The sequence below is a fragment of the Scatophagus argus genome, chromosome 12 (assembly GCF_020382885.2).
Source record: "Scatophagus argus isolate fScaArg1 chromosome 12, fScaArg1.pri, whole genome shotgun sequence".
Taxonomy (NCBI): Eukaryota; Metazoa; Chordata; class Actinopteri; family Scatophagidae; genus Scatophagus; species Scatophagus argus.
Window position 1 is genome coordinate 20,339,778 of NC_058504.1, and position 15,155 is coordinate 20,354,932.

Genomic DNA, 15,155 nt, shown 5'->3' on the forward strand with positions numbered 1-15,155 from the left:
TCATCATAGTTTTGTAAAAAATTTTCATGCAGGATACATTTATCAAAGGAGTTTCCATCATACCTTTCATACATGCAACTTAATAACCAAGGCACAAAGATAAACGAGGAGTGATGACACCCATCAATATGAAAATCAATATTAGACCCAACAAGAACTAATTATTTAAGGTAGAGGTGTTTCAAAGACATCATTGAGCAAGGCACATAACCCCCAATATATGCCCCCCAGGCGCTTGATGCAGCCCACTGCTCCTGTGTGTTTCACTGCATGTTGCATGTTGCATGTGTGTGTGTTTCAATCAGTGATGGGTTAAATGCAGAGAAGTAATTTCCCAGCTTGGGATTAATAAAGTATCTTAAAAAAAAAAAAAAATAGTTGAGTCCAATTAGTCACATTATAAAATCCTACATGATCAAAAGCCAACACACCCTGGGAGGAAAAAAAGAAGGTCAGAGTAACCTGACATCACCAATCAATAGCATACTTAATAACACATCCCAAGCTGTTTCTTAATTCAAGCTTGTGGTTATAGGCAGATACACTATATAGACAAAAGTATTTGCACACACCTCTTTATTATTTGAATTCAGGTGTGGTATGGGGTTGTTTTTCTATGGCTGAGCTAGGCCCCTTACTTCCAGTGCTTCAACATACCAAGACATTTTGCACAATGCTATGCTTCCAACTTTGTGGCAATAGTTTGGGGAAGGTCCTTTTCTATTCCAGCATGACTGTGTCCCAGTGCACAAAGCAAAGCTCCATAAAGACATGGCTTAATGTTGGTTAATGTTGTAAAGTTGTCTTTGTATTTAGAATATGATGTGACTAAAGTCCCTGTCAGTGTAATGGTCAGGTGGCCTAATACTTTTGTCTATATAGTGTAGTTTACATCTCATCAGAAATTACACACTCATTTAAAAGATGTACATCTTGCACTTTTCAGTCATCAATATTTCCGATAGTGACAGAGAGGGACAATAGAGAAAACCATTAGGAAATAGCAGTGTCTTCAAAAGGCACATCAGTATCCAGAGAGAGCACATATTCACTGGCAACATTTTTCTTAAGTGTTTCCCATTTTGTAATGTGATTTCGAACATAGCTTTGAACAGATAATGTACTGGCCATGACCCGTCTCTGCAAATTAGGTTTGTACATAGTTAATGCATTTTCACTCTATGAGAATAGCTACCTCTATCTCTCTCACTTTGCTCAATATTTGAACTTGTGTGCCCTGCATCCAAACTTATGGAAGCTGATCAAATAGTGCCAGGAGCACGCTCTTACTATCATAGCTGCTTCTATGACAGCTTATTGAGTCATAGCATCCACACTTTGGGAGATTTGCATTTTCTATCCAAACAGCAGCAAATGAACGAGAGACAACCCACCGCTTCAGAAGTGCTTTTACCCACAGAACCGTAGAAAATAAGAAAGCATAAATTGACAGTAAATGACAGAGCGAGGACACGGTTTGATAGCCCCAACACTACAGCTGTTGCTTTGATCACAAATCTCAGCAAATTGTTTTGTACTACTACATATCGTTGGTTCCTTTAATGGGTTTGCAGACTGGTTTGTGATATCTATCTAAGTATACATGGGCTGGATAGAATTATACAAGCCCACGGGGGGGAAAAAAATCATTAAAGGGGACTTTACAAAGCAAAGAGGCGCTAATCCAATGTTTCAGCATTTTTTTAATTAATACTTTATAAAAGAACAACAGTCATGCTAGCAGCTCTCTGATGCTATCAATAGGCACAGTGATGTTTTCAGAATCAGAATGAGAATCATCTTTATTGCCATGTAAGTGAAGAGGTTTCACATTACTAGGAATTTGTCCTGGTGATTGGTGCATACATAGAATGTAAGAACGAGTAGCATATAGTAATAGAATAAAATAAAATAAAATAAGATAAGTAAAATAAAAAGCAAAACCTGTCTGTCAACCTAATTCAATGGGAATGCACCTAACAGTTGGAGAGATTTTAATAAAAAGAAAAATATGTGGCTAGGGTGACCAGACATCTGGAAACATTTCAGATATTCTAGAATTATGAGCAGTTGTCCTGGAATTAAGAATTCTCCATACTGCTAAACCCCTTTAAATGTTTGAAAAGGTTGTTTGTATATCTTGAAATCTACTTTGATTCCAACCCCCTTTTATTGGCTAATTGCTGCTTTTTGCTGTTGCCCACTACAACCACGCTTTCTGACTCCAGCCTGTGGCACACATGTGCATCCTTGTGTGTGTTCATAGAAGAAACTAAATACACTGAGACCATACATCAAAAAATTGCTCTAACTGTGGAACACAATCTACACAAGCCCTAATCTCTAGATAAGTATGACCAGTATTATCTTGGGTCCTCCTTTGTTTTGTAATTAACACAGATGTCTTCTGTGTTGTTAATCCTGTGCAAATTTGCCTTGTCCAGACATCCAGGAATCCACAATAAATAATTCAAACACAAATAAAGCATCCGAAAATTGTTCTAGTGTGAATCAGCATTTCACTTAATTGGGGTCTTCTTTGTTTTTTTGTTTGGACACAGTGCAAATGATTAAAGGGGGGGGGGGGGGGCAAAATTCACCTTTTCAGTGCATGTACACGTATATTTGTGTGTTTGGAGTGCCTACCCACTCATAAAATGTGAAATATGACAGCCCAGTGACTTTTGTGTGAGCAATTTAGATCAGAAAATGTGGGATTCGTCAATAACATTTTGGCTGCAAGTTCAAGCGACTCCTCCAGCAACTCAACATGGAGACACATTTGGCGTTGGACCAGGTTCCAATTAGTATGTCAGTACTAAGGAAATTTCACTTAAATGGACTTATTTCTTACAAATGCAACATTTGGCGGAGATTTGGGAAATATTTGAGAACTACAAGTAACTATAATTCAGTGCAAAAATGGATTTATATACAACACCATTGCTATATGAATACAAATACAGATGACTATGCAGCTATAGACACAGATATATGGCTAATTATGTTGTAAGACAGTACAGCCAGAAGCTGCGTAAATGTTTTAAAGATGTGCTGTTCAAAAGAGTCACCATTTTACTACTCATTTACTCATGTTGAAAAGATGAAATGTCTGACAGTAAGTAATAATAATATTTGTGTTTGTTAGAATAGACAGAAAACTGCAACATGATTTTAATGTGATATACAGATGTTATGTAAAAAATGGAACAAATGCATGGAAAAACATAATTAACTGTATATACATAATGAATAATAATAAAGCAAAGTTAAAATCCACTTGTGATCTGTGCAATATATGCTGAGTAGGCCTAGATGATTCTGATTTCCTCTGAAAAACATTGGGTTCATTGTTGAGACATGGGTGGCAGGAACTTCAGTCACAAAGACTGGTCAAATGACCAGTGTTTCCAAAGCAACAGTGACTAAAGTGGTATGTGCATTTAAATGGGAAACATCAGTAAATAGGAAACTGATTACCATTGATGACCATAATGCTCATGCCTCAGAGTGATATGTAATGGAAGAGCACCTCTTCAGGTCTCAGGTGGCTGAGAGTATCAGTGCAGATGAGGGATATTATGGTAGGGCTTCATGTAAAACCTAAGGTGTACACTTAAGAGTTCAGTGGTGCACTGATCTACAGAGATATGGTCAGATGAGGGATCTTTCACCATTTTCTCATGCTCTCTGTGTGAGAGCTTGACCTGCAGTTTGGGGGAACCGGTGGCTCGCTATGCAGCGGAGGGCATTTTGCTGACACAGTTTGGGTCCATTTTTCCCCAGAAGGAAGAGTCACTGCAAAGAAATATGAAGTTGTTCTAAGTGATTACCTTTATCCTATATATGATTTATACAACATTTATATCATGAAAGGAGTCTTTTCCCGGATGACAGTGAATATATGAATATATGGGATTTGAATATATGGGAGATTTTAAATCCACAGCACTCACCACCATCATCAATAAAGCACTAAATGAGGGAATATCATCTGGAAGAAAGAGTTCCAAAGCACTGTAGAATCCGTGCCAAGGTGTGCTGAGGCTGTTCTGGTGGCTGGCCCAGCTGTTACAATTTGTACTGAATAGCTCAGTAGACCCACAATGCAAAACACACTTGAGACATGGAGGCAGGAGAAAAGGAACAACAGTCTTTATTGTACATTGATGAGAGTTCTTTGTTGAGTATAGAGAGTCCAATAACTGTCCAAAGGGGAGATGGTCTGAGATCTGTAGGAGGCTAGAGTAGGTGTGGCAGGTGAGGAAGATGGAAGAGTTTTCAGACAGACAGGAGATCCAGAGAGAACATCTGCACAGAGCTGGACGTGGAGGGCAAAAAAAGAGCAGGAATGAACCTGAAGCACAGGGAGACAAAAGTTATCCAAGGGCTCATCAGGAGCATGAAGAAAATACCAAGGGAAGAGGAAGAGACAACTAGGTCACCATGCCCAGCTCTGCATACTCACAGACACACGGGAACAGATGAAACAGACAAACAGAGACAAAACACAAACATTAGGAGAGGAAAACAGAGGAGAACACAGGAAATACAGGAAGGACACTGACAAATCCTGACACCAACACCTTACCAAGACAGTATGTTTGTTTTGTCATCTAATCTCTCAGTCATCTAATCTGTCATCTGTCTATATGTTATGTGTACTTCAATTTCAAACTTCTAACTTAGTTTTAGTATATTTTTTACATACACACTGAAATTCTTCTGTGCATTTAACCCACCACTGGTTGAACACAAACATGCAACATGCAGTGAAACACACAGGAGCACTGGGCTGCCATGTCAGGCAGGTGCCTTGCTCAAGGGCATGTCAGCCATTGCTAATGTAGGGGGAGAGGGTTTCCTGTTTTTCCTGCCAGTCCGAGGGGAATCAAACCGGCCACAGACTTTAGAGTGGCTCTGTTTAATTCAGAATCAATACAGTCCATGAGGACAGGTTGAATTGGACTTTTCACTTTGCATTTTCTTTTCTTTCTCTAGGCTAGCTATGCTTCATATTTATTCTATTCCCTAAAACAATCATGGGATTGCAGTGTTGGTCAGTAAGTTGCTCCATCACTTTGGTCAAGACATAATGGTGCTACACATGAGTGTGTTTCCATTGTCATTATGAGGATGTTGATGTGCTGATGTTAACAACTCAATAAAATTACAGTCTCTCAGAACTGTTAGTGTGGCTGTAGAGAGAGATAGTACATTATTGCTGAAGTAGGGCCAAACTCTTCCTCTTTTAAACATATACTGAATAAAAACTAAAAGAAGTCAGAAAAAAAAAAAAAAAAAAAAACACTTAAAATGGTTTCCAAGCAAAAACCTCAAAAGGGGATGCAATTACCAGTGGTTTAACAATTAAATCTTGATTAAAGTTGCAAGTTACATGAAAACATGAGGGTTTAAGTACTTTGATGAATAATTGGAAAAAGTGAAGAGTCTTTTCTGGAATCTGAATGGATGTGTGGTGAGTGAGTCTGCTAAGGCAGGATAGAGGGTTTTTACAGTAGTTTGGTCCTAGTATTTCCTAGCTCTGCATCAGTCTCACAGGAATTGAAGCATTGTATATTTTCAAGTGTACTTGGGTTTTAGACCGTGGTTTGAGCAAATCAATTAAAGCTGAATGTGAAATTTAATCCTTGACCTTGGCAAGTATCACAATTTTAATATGAGACATGATTAAAGTGGGAATGGTAATGTTGGCATGTTATTTTCACTGAGAAATGATGATATGAATTTTGCTAGGGTCTGTACCAAACAAGTATGTTCCCTTATGTCTACTGAATATGACTTGTAGACCAAGGCATCTTTGTTGAAGTGCTTCATTTATAACTGTATGTTGTGGTGCTTTTTACCTTTAGGAAAAAAAATTGTAGCTCCTGCAATTTCGATATTGCACCTGGCCATATTGTGATTTCAGCAATATTTCAAGTAATTTTTCAACAACTCTCAATGTCCAATTGAAAGCTATCAAAAATATCAGAGTCTAGTCTAATCTAGTAACATCTTTATGTCCAATCTCTTTTACATTCCCTCGCCATCATAAAGCAACAGGAAAGACCTTCCTATTTCTCTACATTGAAGCAGAGCCATCTTTGTGTAACAAGAGTGAAGAGAAAGAGAAATAAACTGTGTATTGTCTGGCTTGTGGTCTGACAGAATGGAACATTTGAACTCATGACGCATAATTATTGAAAATGTTCCGATGGACAAACAAAGGGTTTTAATCTCTGCCCTTGTCTGTCTCATTTTATTTTCAAGGAGATAATAATGGATGGCCCCATCTTTTCGACAAGTATTTCGGAATGCCCAGCTCAAATGCTGAAACAAAGTCCAATATATGCTGTGAGTACTAATATTTTTTTTTCTAAACTGCATATTTAAAGACATGTTTTGGTTGATTTGTACTTATACGTAACTTTTTAGGTTTCTTGAAAATAACTTACAGCCGTCATGTATCCTTCCATCCATCCATCCATCTTCTTCCGCTTTATCCGAAACCGGGTTGCAGGGGCAGCAGCTTGAGCAGGGATGCCCAGACTTCCCTCTCCCCACACACTTCCTCTAGCTCTTCTGGGTGGACCCCAAGGCATTCCCAGGCCAGCCAAGTGACATAGTCCCTCTAGCGTGTCCTGGGTCTTTCTCGGGACCTCCTCCCAGTGGGGCATGCCCTGAACACCTCCCCAGGAAGGCGTGCAGGGGGCATCCGAAACAGACACCCGAGTCACCTCAACTGACTCTCAATATGGAGGAGCAGCGGCTCCACTCTGAGCTCCTCCCGGGTGACAGAGCTCCTCACCCTATCCCTAAGGGAACACCCCATCACCCCAGCTCATTTCAACCGCTTGTATCCAAGATCTCGTTCTTTCGGTCATGACCCAAAGTTCATGACCATAGGTGAGGGTAGGAACGTAGATTGACTGGTAAATTGAGACCTTCACCTTACGGCTGAGGTCCCTCTTTACCACGACGGGCCGATACAACGACTGCATTACTGCTGTCGCTGCACCGATCCACCTGTCAATCTCGCGCTCCCATCTTCCCTCACTCTTGAACAGGATCCCAAGATACTTAAACTCTTCCACTTGAGGCAGAAACTCTCCTCCAACCTGGAGGGGGCAGACCACCTTTTTCCGGTCGAACCATGGCTTTGGATTTGGAGGTGCTGATTCTCATCCCAGCCACTCCACACTCGGCTGCAAACCTCCCCAGCGCATGCTGAAGGTCCTGGCTTGAAGAAGCCAACAGGAAAACATCAAAAAACAAAAAGCAGAAATGAAATCTTGTGGTTTCCAAACCAGACACCTTCCGGTCCCTGGCTACACCTAGAAATTCTGCCTATAAAAATAATGGACAGGACCGGTGACAAAGGGCGGCCCTGCCCTAGGCCAACATGCACTGGGAACAGGTCTGACTTACTGCCGGCAATGCGGACCAGACTCCTGTTCTGGGAGTACAGAGACCACACAGCCCTTAGCAAAGGGCCCCGGACCCCATACTCCCAGAGCACCTCCCACAGGATGCCACAGGGAACATGGTCGAATGCCTTCTCCAAGTCCACAAAACACATGTGGACCAGTTGGGCAAACTCCCATGAACCCTCAAGCACCCTGCGGAAGGTATAGAGCTGGTCCAGTGTTCCACAACCAGAGCGAAAGCCGCATTGTTCCTCCCGGATCCGAGGTTTGACTATCAGTCGAATTCTTCTCTCCAGTACACTGGAAAAGACTTTCCCGGGGGGGCTGACGAGTGTGATTCCTCTGTAGTTGGAGCACACCCTCCAGTCCCCCTTCTTAAATAGAGGGACCACCACCCCGGTCTGCCAGTCCAAGGGCACTGTCGCCGACTGCCACGTGATGCTACAGAGTCGTGTCAACCAAGACAGCCCCACAACATCCAGAGCCTTAAGGTACCCAGGACGGATCTCATCCCATTCCCAACTATCTCAGTGACTTCAGCTTGGGTAATGAGTGGATCCGCCTCTAAGTCCCCAGTCTCTGCTTCCATGACAGAAGACCTGTCAGCAGGATTGAGGAGATCCTCGAAGTATTCCTTCCACTGTCCATCAATATCCCCAGTTGAAGTCAGCAGCTCCCCATTTCCACTGTAAACAGTATTAGCAAGGCACTGCTTCCCCCCCTGAGGCGCTGGACGGTTTGCCAGAATTTTCTCAAGGCCGACCAGTAGTCCTCCTTTCCTCCTCTAATTCTCTTTTCACACATTTTCATGTCCCATCTTTGCATTTCACTAACTTGACTTCTTCCCCAGAGTCTTTGTGCTTTCTTGTCTCTCAGGTTCCTATGGATCGTGTCTGGACCTCCTGCTGTGGTCCTGCTTGACACCAACGACTGTTATTACCACCTGTTATATTTCTGCATTATTATTATTATTACTACTATTACTACCACTACTGTCAAAATCATTATTGTTAATATTGTCATTGTCATTCCAATACTCTGTTGTTATCACTGTTGTTATGTATCTCTGTCTATGTAACCCCCACTCTCTTGCTCTTCCACTCTCTCTCTCACTCTCTCTCTCTCTCTCTCACAACTCAACCAGTCAAGGCAGATGGCCGCCCACCTAGAGTGGGGGTCTGCTCAGAGGTTTCTGCCTTTTAAAAGGAAGTTTTTCCTTGCCACTGTTGCCAAGTGTTTGCAATAATAACCAAGTGAATCCAAACCAACAGGTTACAGCAAAAAAGAACATCTCGCGGGCAGTTGTGATGAAGCATACTGGCAGCTTAACAGCATCTACCATATCTATTTATCTGCTTCAGAAGCTTCACAAATGGCAGAAAATATAGTATTAAGTAGCGGAATAAATAAAATAAAATGTATAAATGGATATATGGATATAAATAAAAATAACATACAAACATAGTAGTTGTTTCCAAAGAACAATTGCCTCTTTAGCATAGTCAAATTTATTTGTTATACTCAGAGTGTGAGTCATCTGTCATCTGTGAAAACCCCTATTATATTTATTGCAAACAAACCAATTTTATCCAGCTCTCACATTATGTCAACCAAGGCTAGTAAGGGCTTTCTTGTTTCGAAAGTTAAACGTATCATGCAAATGAAACCGAGTGTGAAGTACTATCAGTTTACTTCAAGTTCATCATGATTTTTGTCAGGTACTTTGAAGTAAATATTTTGATGGCCATATATTTAGTCAGTTGTTGATTTGTCAGACTTGATCAATGTAAAAATGAATTATGCATGCATGGCCTAATCATTGACGTAATTATACTTTTAATTTGCCACCTGCACTAAATTAGAAAGTCCTGACGATGAAAACCCACATGTCAAAGGAAATCACATTGTCAGGTTTCAACTTTGCTGTGACATTTTGTGAATTTTTTGCTCACAGTGAATTATAATATTTTATTCTGAATAAGGGCTTTCCTTAGCTTGTGCTTATTTACTCTCCCACTAATGTGACAGTAGTTTGAAAGCTGACATCCATGCTGTATCCATTTAGATCCATGTTTACAAGCAAGATTTTACTGCAGCTCATCTAGCCCTGTCTGAAACCCTGATTCAACTGTAGATGCAGGCCTGGTTTCTGGACGGAATCCAGGTTTCCATTCTTCAGGAAACCATCATCAAGTTGTATTTGTATGGGGTCTGTTCAATGCCACTCATATAGATGTATTTGGAAGACCTTATGAGGAGTTTTCTCACAACATAAACCTCTCCACAGTGATGTAGCTAATCATGGAAGGGATTTGTGAGTATCCCCAATGTGGGACTAATAAAGGCCTATCTTATCGTATTTAATGCAATGTCGAATGCAGTGTTTTTATTTTATTGGTTCAGCCCTTTAACTGAAATAGATTTTATGCATGTAGACCTCATTAAAAATGATCAATCATCAACCCAAATGAGTTAAAAAATCAATTTCAAAATAGTGTTGTCTGCACCCTGTAGGCTTCTTTAAACTGGTCAGTGTGGGAGTCAAAGCTGTGTCTCTTACTGCTGTACTAATTATTTTTCTTTGTCTCTGTTTACCAGTCTTTTTGAAGGTGTATAAAGATGTCAAATATACACTGCGGGGTCATATTGTTAAGGCAGTGTGATTTGTAAGATTCTACATAATGCTCTTTTCTAAAAACCTATCAGAATGCATGTTCAACCCAATGTATGGACGTTGTGCTGGTGTATCTTTTGGCTGAAATATGTGAAGAGCAACCTCAAACTGAGTTGTTATTATAGATAATAACATAATGAGCAATCAGAATAAAGGAGAGGAAAAGTTTTTCTCCTTCATGAGACAAAAAAAGGTCTGCAAGTCCTGTGTAAAGAACAGAACCACTAAAAAAAATGTTAACTATGGCTGTAACTATGCGGTAGTAGTTCCTTCAAATTTGCTACATTTTTATTTTAATCTGTTGTTTTTTGTTTTGCTTTTTTCTTTTATTTTACTTGATTGCTGAAGAAAAGAAAAAAAAGAAAAATACACTTAAGGTTTGGATTAAGAGCAGCAGATATTTTTAAGATGATCACTGCCCACAAAACATTTCAACTGTTCATCCAGACTGCACCTGGGGGGAGTGGAAATGGAGCCAAGATGCATGCTTGTCTCTCTCATAGCTAATGTCCACTTACAGTAATATGAAATGGACAAAGTGGCCATCAAGCAACGGAAAATCAGACTGCTATGATGAGTCTCCACCACAACATCCTGGATCAAGCTGTTGCACTCTCTCGACTCTGTTTTTGTGATTCCTAGTTCTCAAGCAGTCAAAGTCAACAGACAGTGTTCCCCAATATATATATGGCCGTATTTTATTTATTTTTTTTACCTGTGTACATGTTCATTTTTTGCAGCATGAAAGGGACTGCAAACAAAGACCCAGTGTCGTAGAAGGACAAAGAAGTTACCTTGATCTTTGATAAAACAAGGGATGGTGGAAACAGATGTGAGGTGCTGGATAAGTCAGACAAGTACGGTATACCTGTAAACGTGCATATTAACAGAAAACTGACCGGAAGGCAGAAAAAATGAGCCGCAGCAGCTCCATATAGCAGCGAACTGAATTCACCAGAAAAGTTTGATTTTAATAATGCAAGTGAATGGCCGAAGAGGAAAAAAAAAATTGGAGTGCTTCAAAATAGCATGAAGTCACGACAAACAGACACAAAAATTTCAATTAAATACATGGATGTACACTCGTAGGGGATGGACCTGAAGACGTATTAAATGTCCTGCCCTTTAATGATGATCAGAAAAAATCTCATGGAGATGTGAAACAAGCTTTTGATAAACTCTGTGTGAGCAAAAGGTTTGGAAGTGTTTGGAGATCTAAGAGGAGAACTGATCAGAGATGGGACTATTGTAGGCCTGAGAGGTGCAAAACTCATTGTAGCAGTAGTCATTGTAGTTAGATCCTTAACTCACATTAGATTTATTATAGCTAGAGTGTGTCACGGTGAGGAAATTAAGAAGTAGCAGCCAATACTACATGGTGCCTTAAATAAGAGGCAGTAAGAGATGCCCAGAGAGGCACAGAAGACCAAAAATACAGCTCACGCGTCAGGCCAGAAAATAAAAACAGAGCACCAGGGTGTGAGAGATGTGAAACTGCAGCAAACACCAGAGGAAGGAGAGCCCTGCCAAAGATGCAGAAATGAAAACCGCTGGTCATTATCATCATTATTGTTATTATTATAAAACAAAATATTATCTCTGTCAGTAGCTCTTGTTCTACATTAGTTAGTGTAGTTACATTGTGGAAATCATGTAAATATATTTAATAGATTAAATAAATCATGTAATTTGATATGCAAATATCTTTTTAGGTTTATTTATAATCCATTTAGGCTATAAGTGCACTGAGTGCAGTGTGGCTGATTTAGTTAATTTACAGAAAATGAAATGGGCATGTTTTTTCTTTCCGACTGACCCACTGATTGTTTGAAGGGTAGGTAGAATTTCAGTCACACAAGATTTTCTCTGGTTGACTGCAGCTTTTCTGGCCGTATAATTTGCAATATTTTAAATGACCTCAGACTGACATCATTAAGTCATGTGGAGATCCACCTGGGTGTTACTATTTCCAGGCTCAATAGAATGTGGCTGCTCAATGGAGTTTCTGTGTGGTCCTGCATTTCATTAAAACTGCAAAGCAGAGCATTTATCTCCACTGGGGTTGTACATATTATAAAAACATTTTAAAAATAATTTTCTCCCAGTTGACTACTATTCTTCAGATTTAGTATGGTAATGCAGTGCTTGCATCAGCAGATAAACCATGTCAAAATCTCTTATCAAATCATCTGGATTTGCTCATAACATCTCTGATTATCAGATGTGTCAAACATTAAACATTAAGTTTTCTAAAATGTATTTCTCTCACCTGTAATTACAGTATCTCTGAAAATGAAAATGTGTTTGCTTGTCAAAGGGGAGCCTTTCATAAACTATCCTTTGTGGCTAATAATGATGTGTCCTCAATCTGACTTTCATTTGAGTCAAAGGACTGATTAAACAATCTTATTTGGTCATTGCATATCTGAGCTAAGATTTAATGAAAGATAATCAAAGCAGGTTTAACCCAGGGATATTCAAAAAGCAATCTTGTGAGACCAGGTTCTGTTACTAACTGCCGACTCCAAGGCACTTTTAATATATTCTGGTTTTCATTCTTTCCTTTCTCCTCCAGCAGCTCTATGTTGCCATTCCTCCAGATAGCTCCATTCTTGACACTTGTACTCCCAATATGATGCGTTGACTGACGGACCTTCTGATGTACCTTGCCTCTCCCATCCATCTCTCAGTGCTGGGTGTTGTTCCTGAGCTTTGCCAGTGTCGAGACCTGGAGCTGGACTGTGACAGCACACAGCTTCGAGATATTCCAGTGGTAGCGATAAATGTCACTATGATGTGAGTAAAAACTATCCCCTTATTTATTCCATATCCCAGATTTCAAGCAGGAACCCTTCATCCTGACTGTCACAGCATGTGAGAAGTGCTGTAGCAGACGCAGCCTGCCACTGTTAGTACCTTTCATTGCCCCACATGAGTGAGTAAGTTACTTGAAGCCTGAATTTAAGATGAACGTGTGTTGGGAGTGAAAGTGATGAATGCGACCCCTTCACGTTCAGCTGAAGAGTCGTGTATGACCTTGAAAGTCTTGACAGAGCCAGCATCACACAGGTGGTTTCTTACATCTCTGAAGTTCTTTGTAAAAAAGTATGTAATTCAAATTGAAATTCTTTTGAGAAAGTTGTATGAAATACTTTTTTTTTTTGCCTTCTTAACACATTTTCTCCAAGGACATGTGAACTTCATTACAAACTTTGTCAAAGAAAGTGCGTCCCCTTTTCAGTCTTTACCCATCGTTTTAGGCTGTTTTTATGTGACCTGGAACATTAACACAATTATGATGAAGGCCTGTCCTCATTATCTCTCACATAATATCTGCTTTGACACTGGCACAGCATCATTTTGTTCTGCATTTTCTTTATGGCATATTTAGGTTGTATGATCTTTTACAGTCGTCCCACATTGCCTGGATTAGCCCGCCTCTCTTTAGTGCGTTTAAAATACAGCTGACTAAAGCAAAAGATTTTTCTCATTGAAAATAAAATTTGGAACCAACTAGCAAAATAATTCTGACTTTCATCAAATGTTGGCAATCTTTGAAGTTATTTCTTACATTTATGGGCACCATGATTCTAAGATAAAAGATCGGGTAGATAAAATGGTGGTTTGAAGGAGTTGTGATGAACTGCCAATGTTTCAACGTGACAATCTCTTTTGGAATATTGAGAGACAAAGCAGCTCACCAAATACTGAACACTGGCTAAGACACAGATGTGCTTTCTCATCCAGGTGAGCGTCTTTAATTACATTTACTTACTGCAGGAGGGGCAACTAGCCACCTGATTCATAAGTGAGCACTGAAATTGTAAACACATAACTTCTTTTTTCATGCGAATTTTTCATTCTTTTCATTCATTTTCTTTGAGAAAGATTTAGAGAGAGCGGGTGCTTTGAAGAGATAAACTGAAACGAATTAGTCACGTTACTGTATTATATGAACTCTAAAAAATGAAAAGACAAATGAAATCATATTTAGTGGGTACTGAGTTTTGACACTCTGTTCCCAGACGGCTGTTTATCTGCTCCATAATGCACTACTTTGTTTACACACAACAGTACTCGCCTGAAGGCTTGTTTGATTTACTACACATTTGTCCATATACTGTCTGCTAGAGTCAAAGTGACTCTTAGACTGACCATGTCCGGAAAGGAAATGGACCCTAACAGCTGTGAAGTATGACATCCCTCAGTTTTTTGCAACAGCCTATTTCCAAAAGCAGGACTCCAGGTGTTGTTTTTTACTCTTTGGTAATAAGTTTGTTAATAAAACTTGGCCACGTTGAGGTGGAACAGGTAGCTTTATGTCAGTTTTAGGGGCACTGATTATGCCAATGATCATTTCTCAAATGCACATCTACTCACAAACAGGTGGGATTTACTCACAAAGCTGACAAAAAAACAAAAAAAAGTAATTGAGATTTAGGAGAAAAATGCAAAAATGTTCTTGGATGAGGCCCAGTGTGTTTACAGTAAAAAAAGTATAAATGTATGTTTAGTGGAATACTCTTCACTGTTGCCATAGAAACAAAGTATTGCATGTGTCATCTCATCATGTCTGTATCACACAAGCTTTTCAGTTTACTGCTAGCTGACAGTTCCACTGCTAACCTTTTCCTCTTCCTCGCATTCACCATCACTTTCTTCTGCCTTCTTTCTCTTCCTCAGCCACACACTCACTATCACTGTGCTTGTTTATATGTTAAGGCACATCAAATTATGTCACCTTGTTACTGTTATTGAAACTTTGATCTGACCAGGACTTTAGAGAGCAGCAAGCCCAAACAGATAGCGTTAACAGTGAGGAAACATTTTGTGGTCCCAAAACTGACTTCCAAGTGCTTGACATGTCAGTCTGTGAGTCGATGAGCCTTTTATCATCCTTTAATCCGCTAAAAGCTTTGGAATCAGCTGGATACTCTGGGTCTCTCTGAGATAAATCTCTTTGATAACACACAATTAAAACAACTACAGTTTACTGTGTTTACAGATTAGATTTTCTGGTAATTGCCTCAATGTACAAAGGTGACAGACGG

The 15,155-nt window shown here is 39.7% G+C and overlaps 1 protein-coding gene across 3 annotated transcripts in view; it reads left to right on the plus strand.

Moving 5' to 3' along the window:
* rxfp1 (relaxin family peptide receptor 1) overlaps nt 1-15,155 on the plus strand; it is a 61,171-nt gene that overhangs the window by 27,955 nt on the left and 18,061 nt on the right. For all 3 annotated transcript variants that reach the window (XM_046406761.1, XM_046406762.1, XM_046406763.1), the window contains exons 3-4: nt 6,274-6,357; nt 12,795-12,900. In XM_046406761.1, the coding sequence (XP_046262717.1) occupies nt 6,274-6,357; nt 12,795-12,900 (190 nt within the window). The remainder of the gene's footprint in view (nt 1-6,273; nt 6,358-12,794; nt 12,901-15,155) is intronic.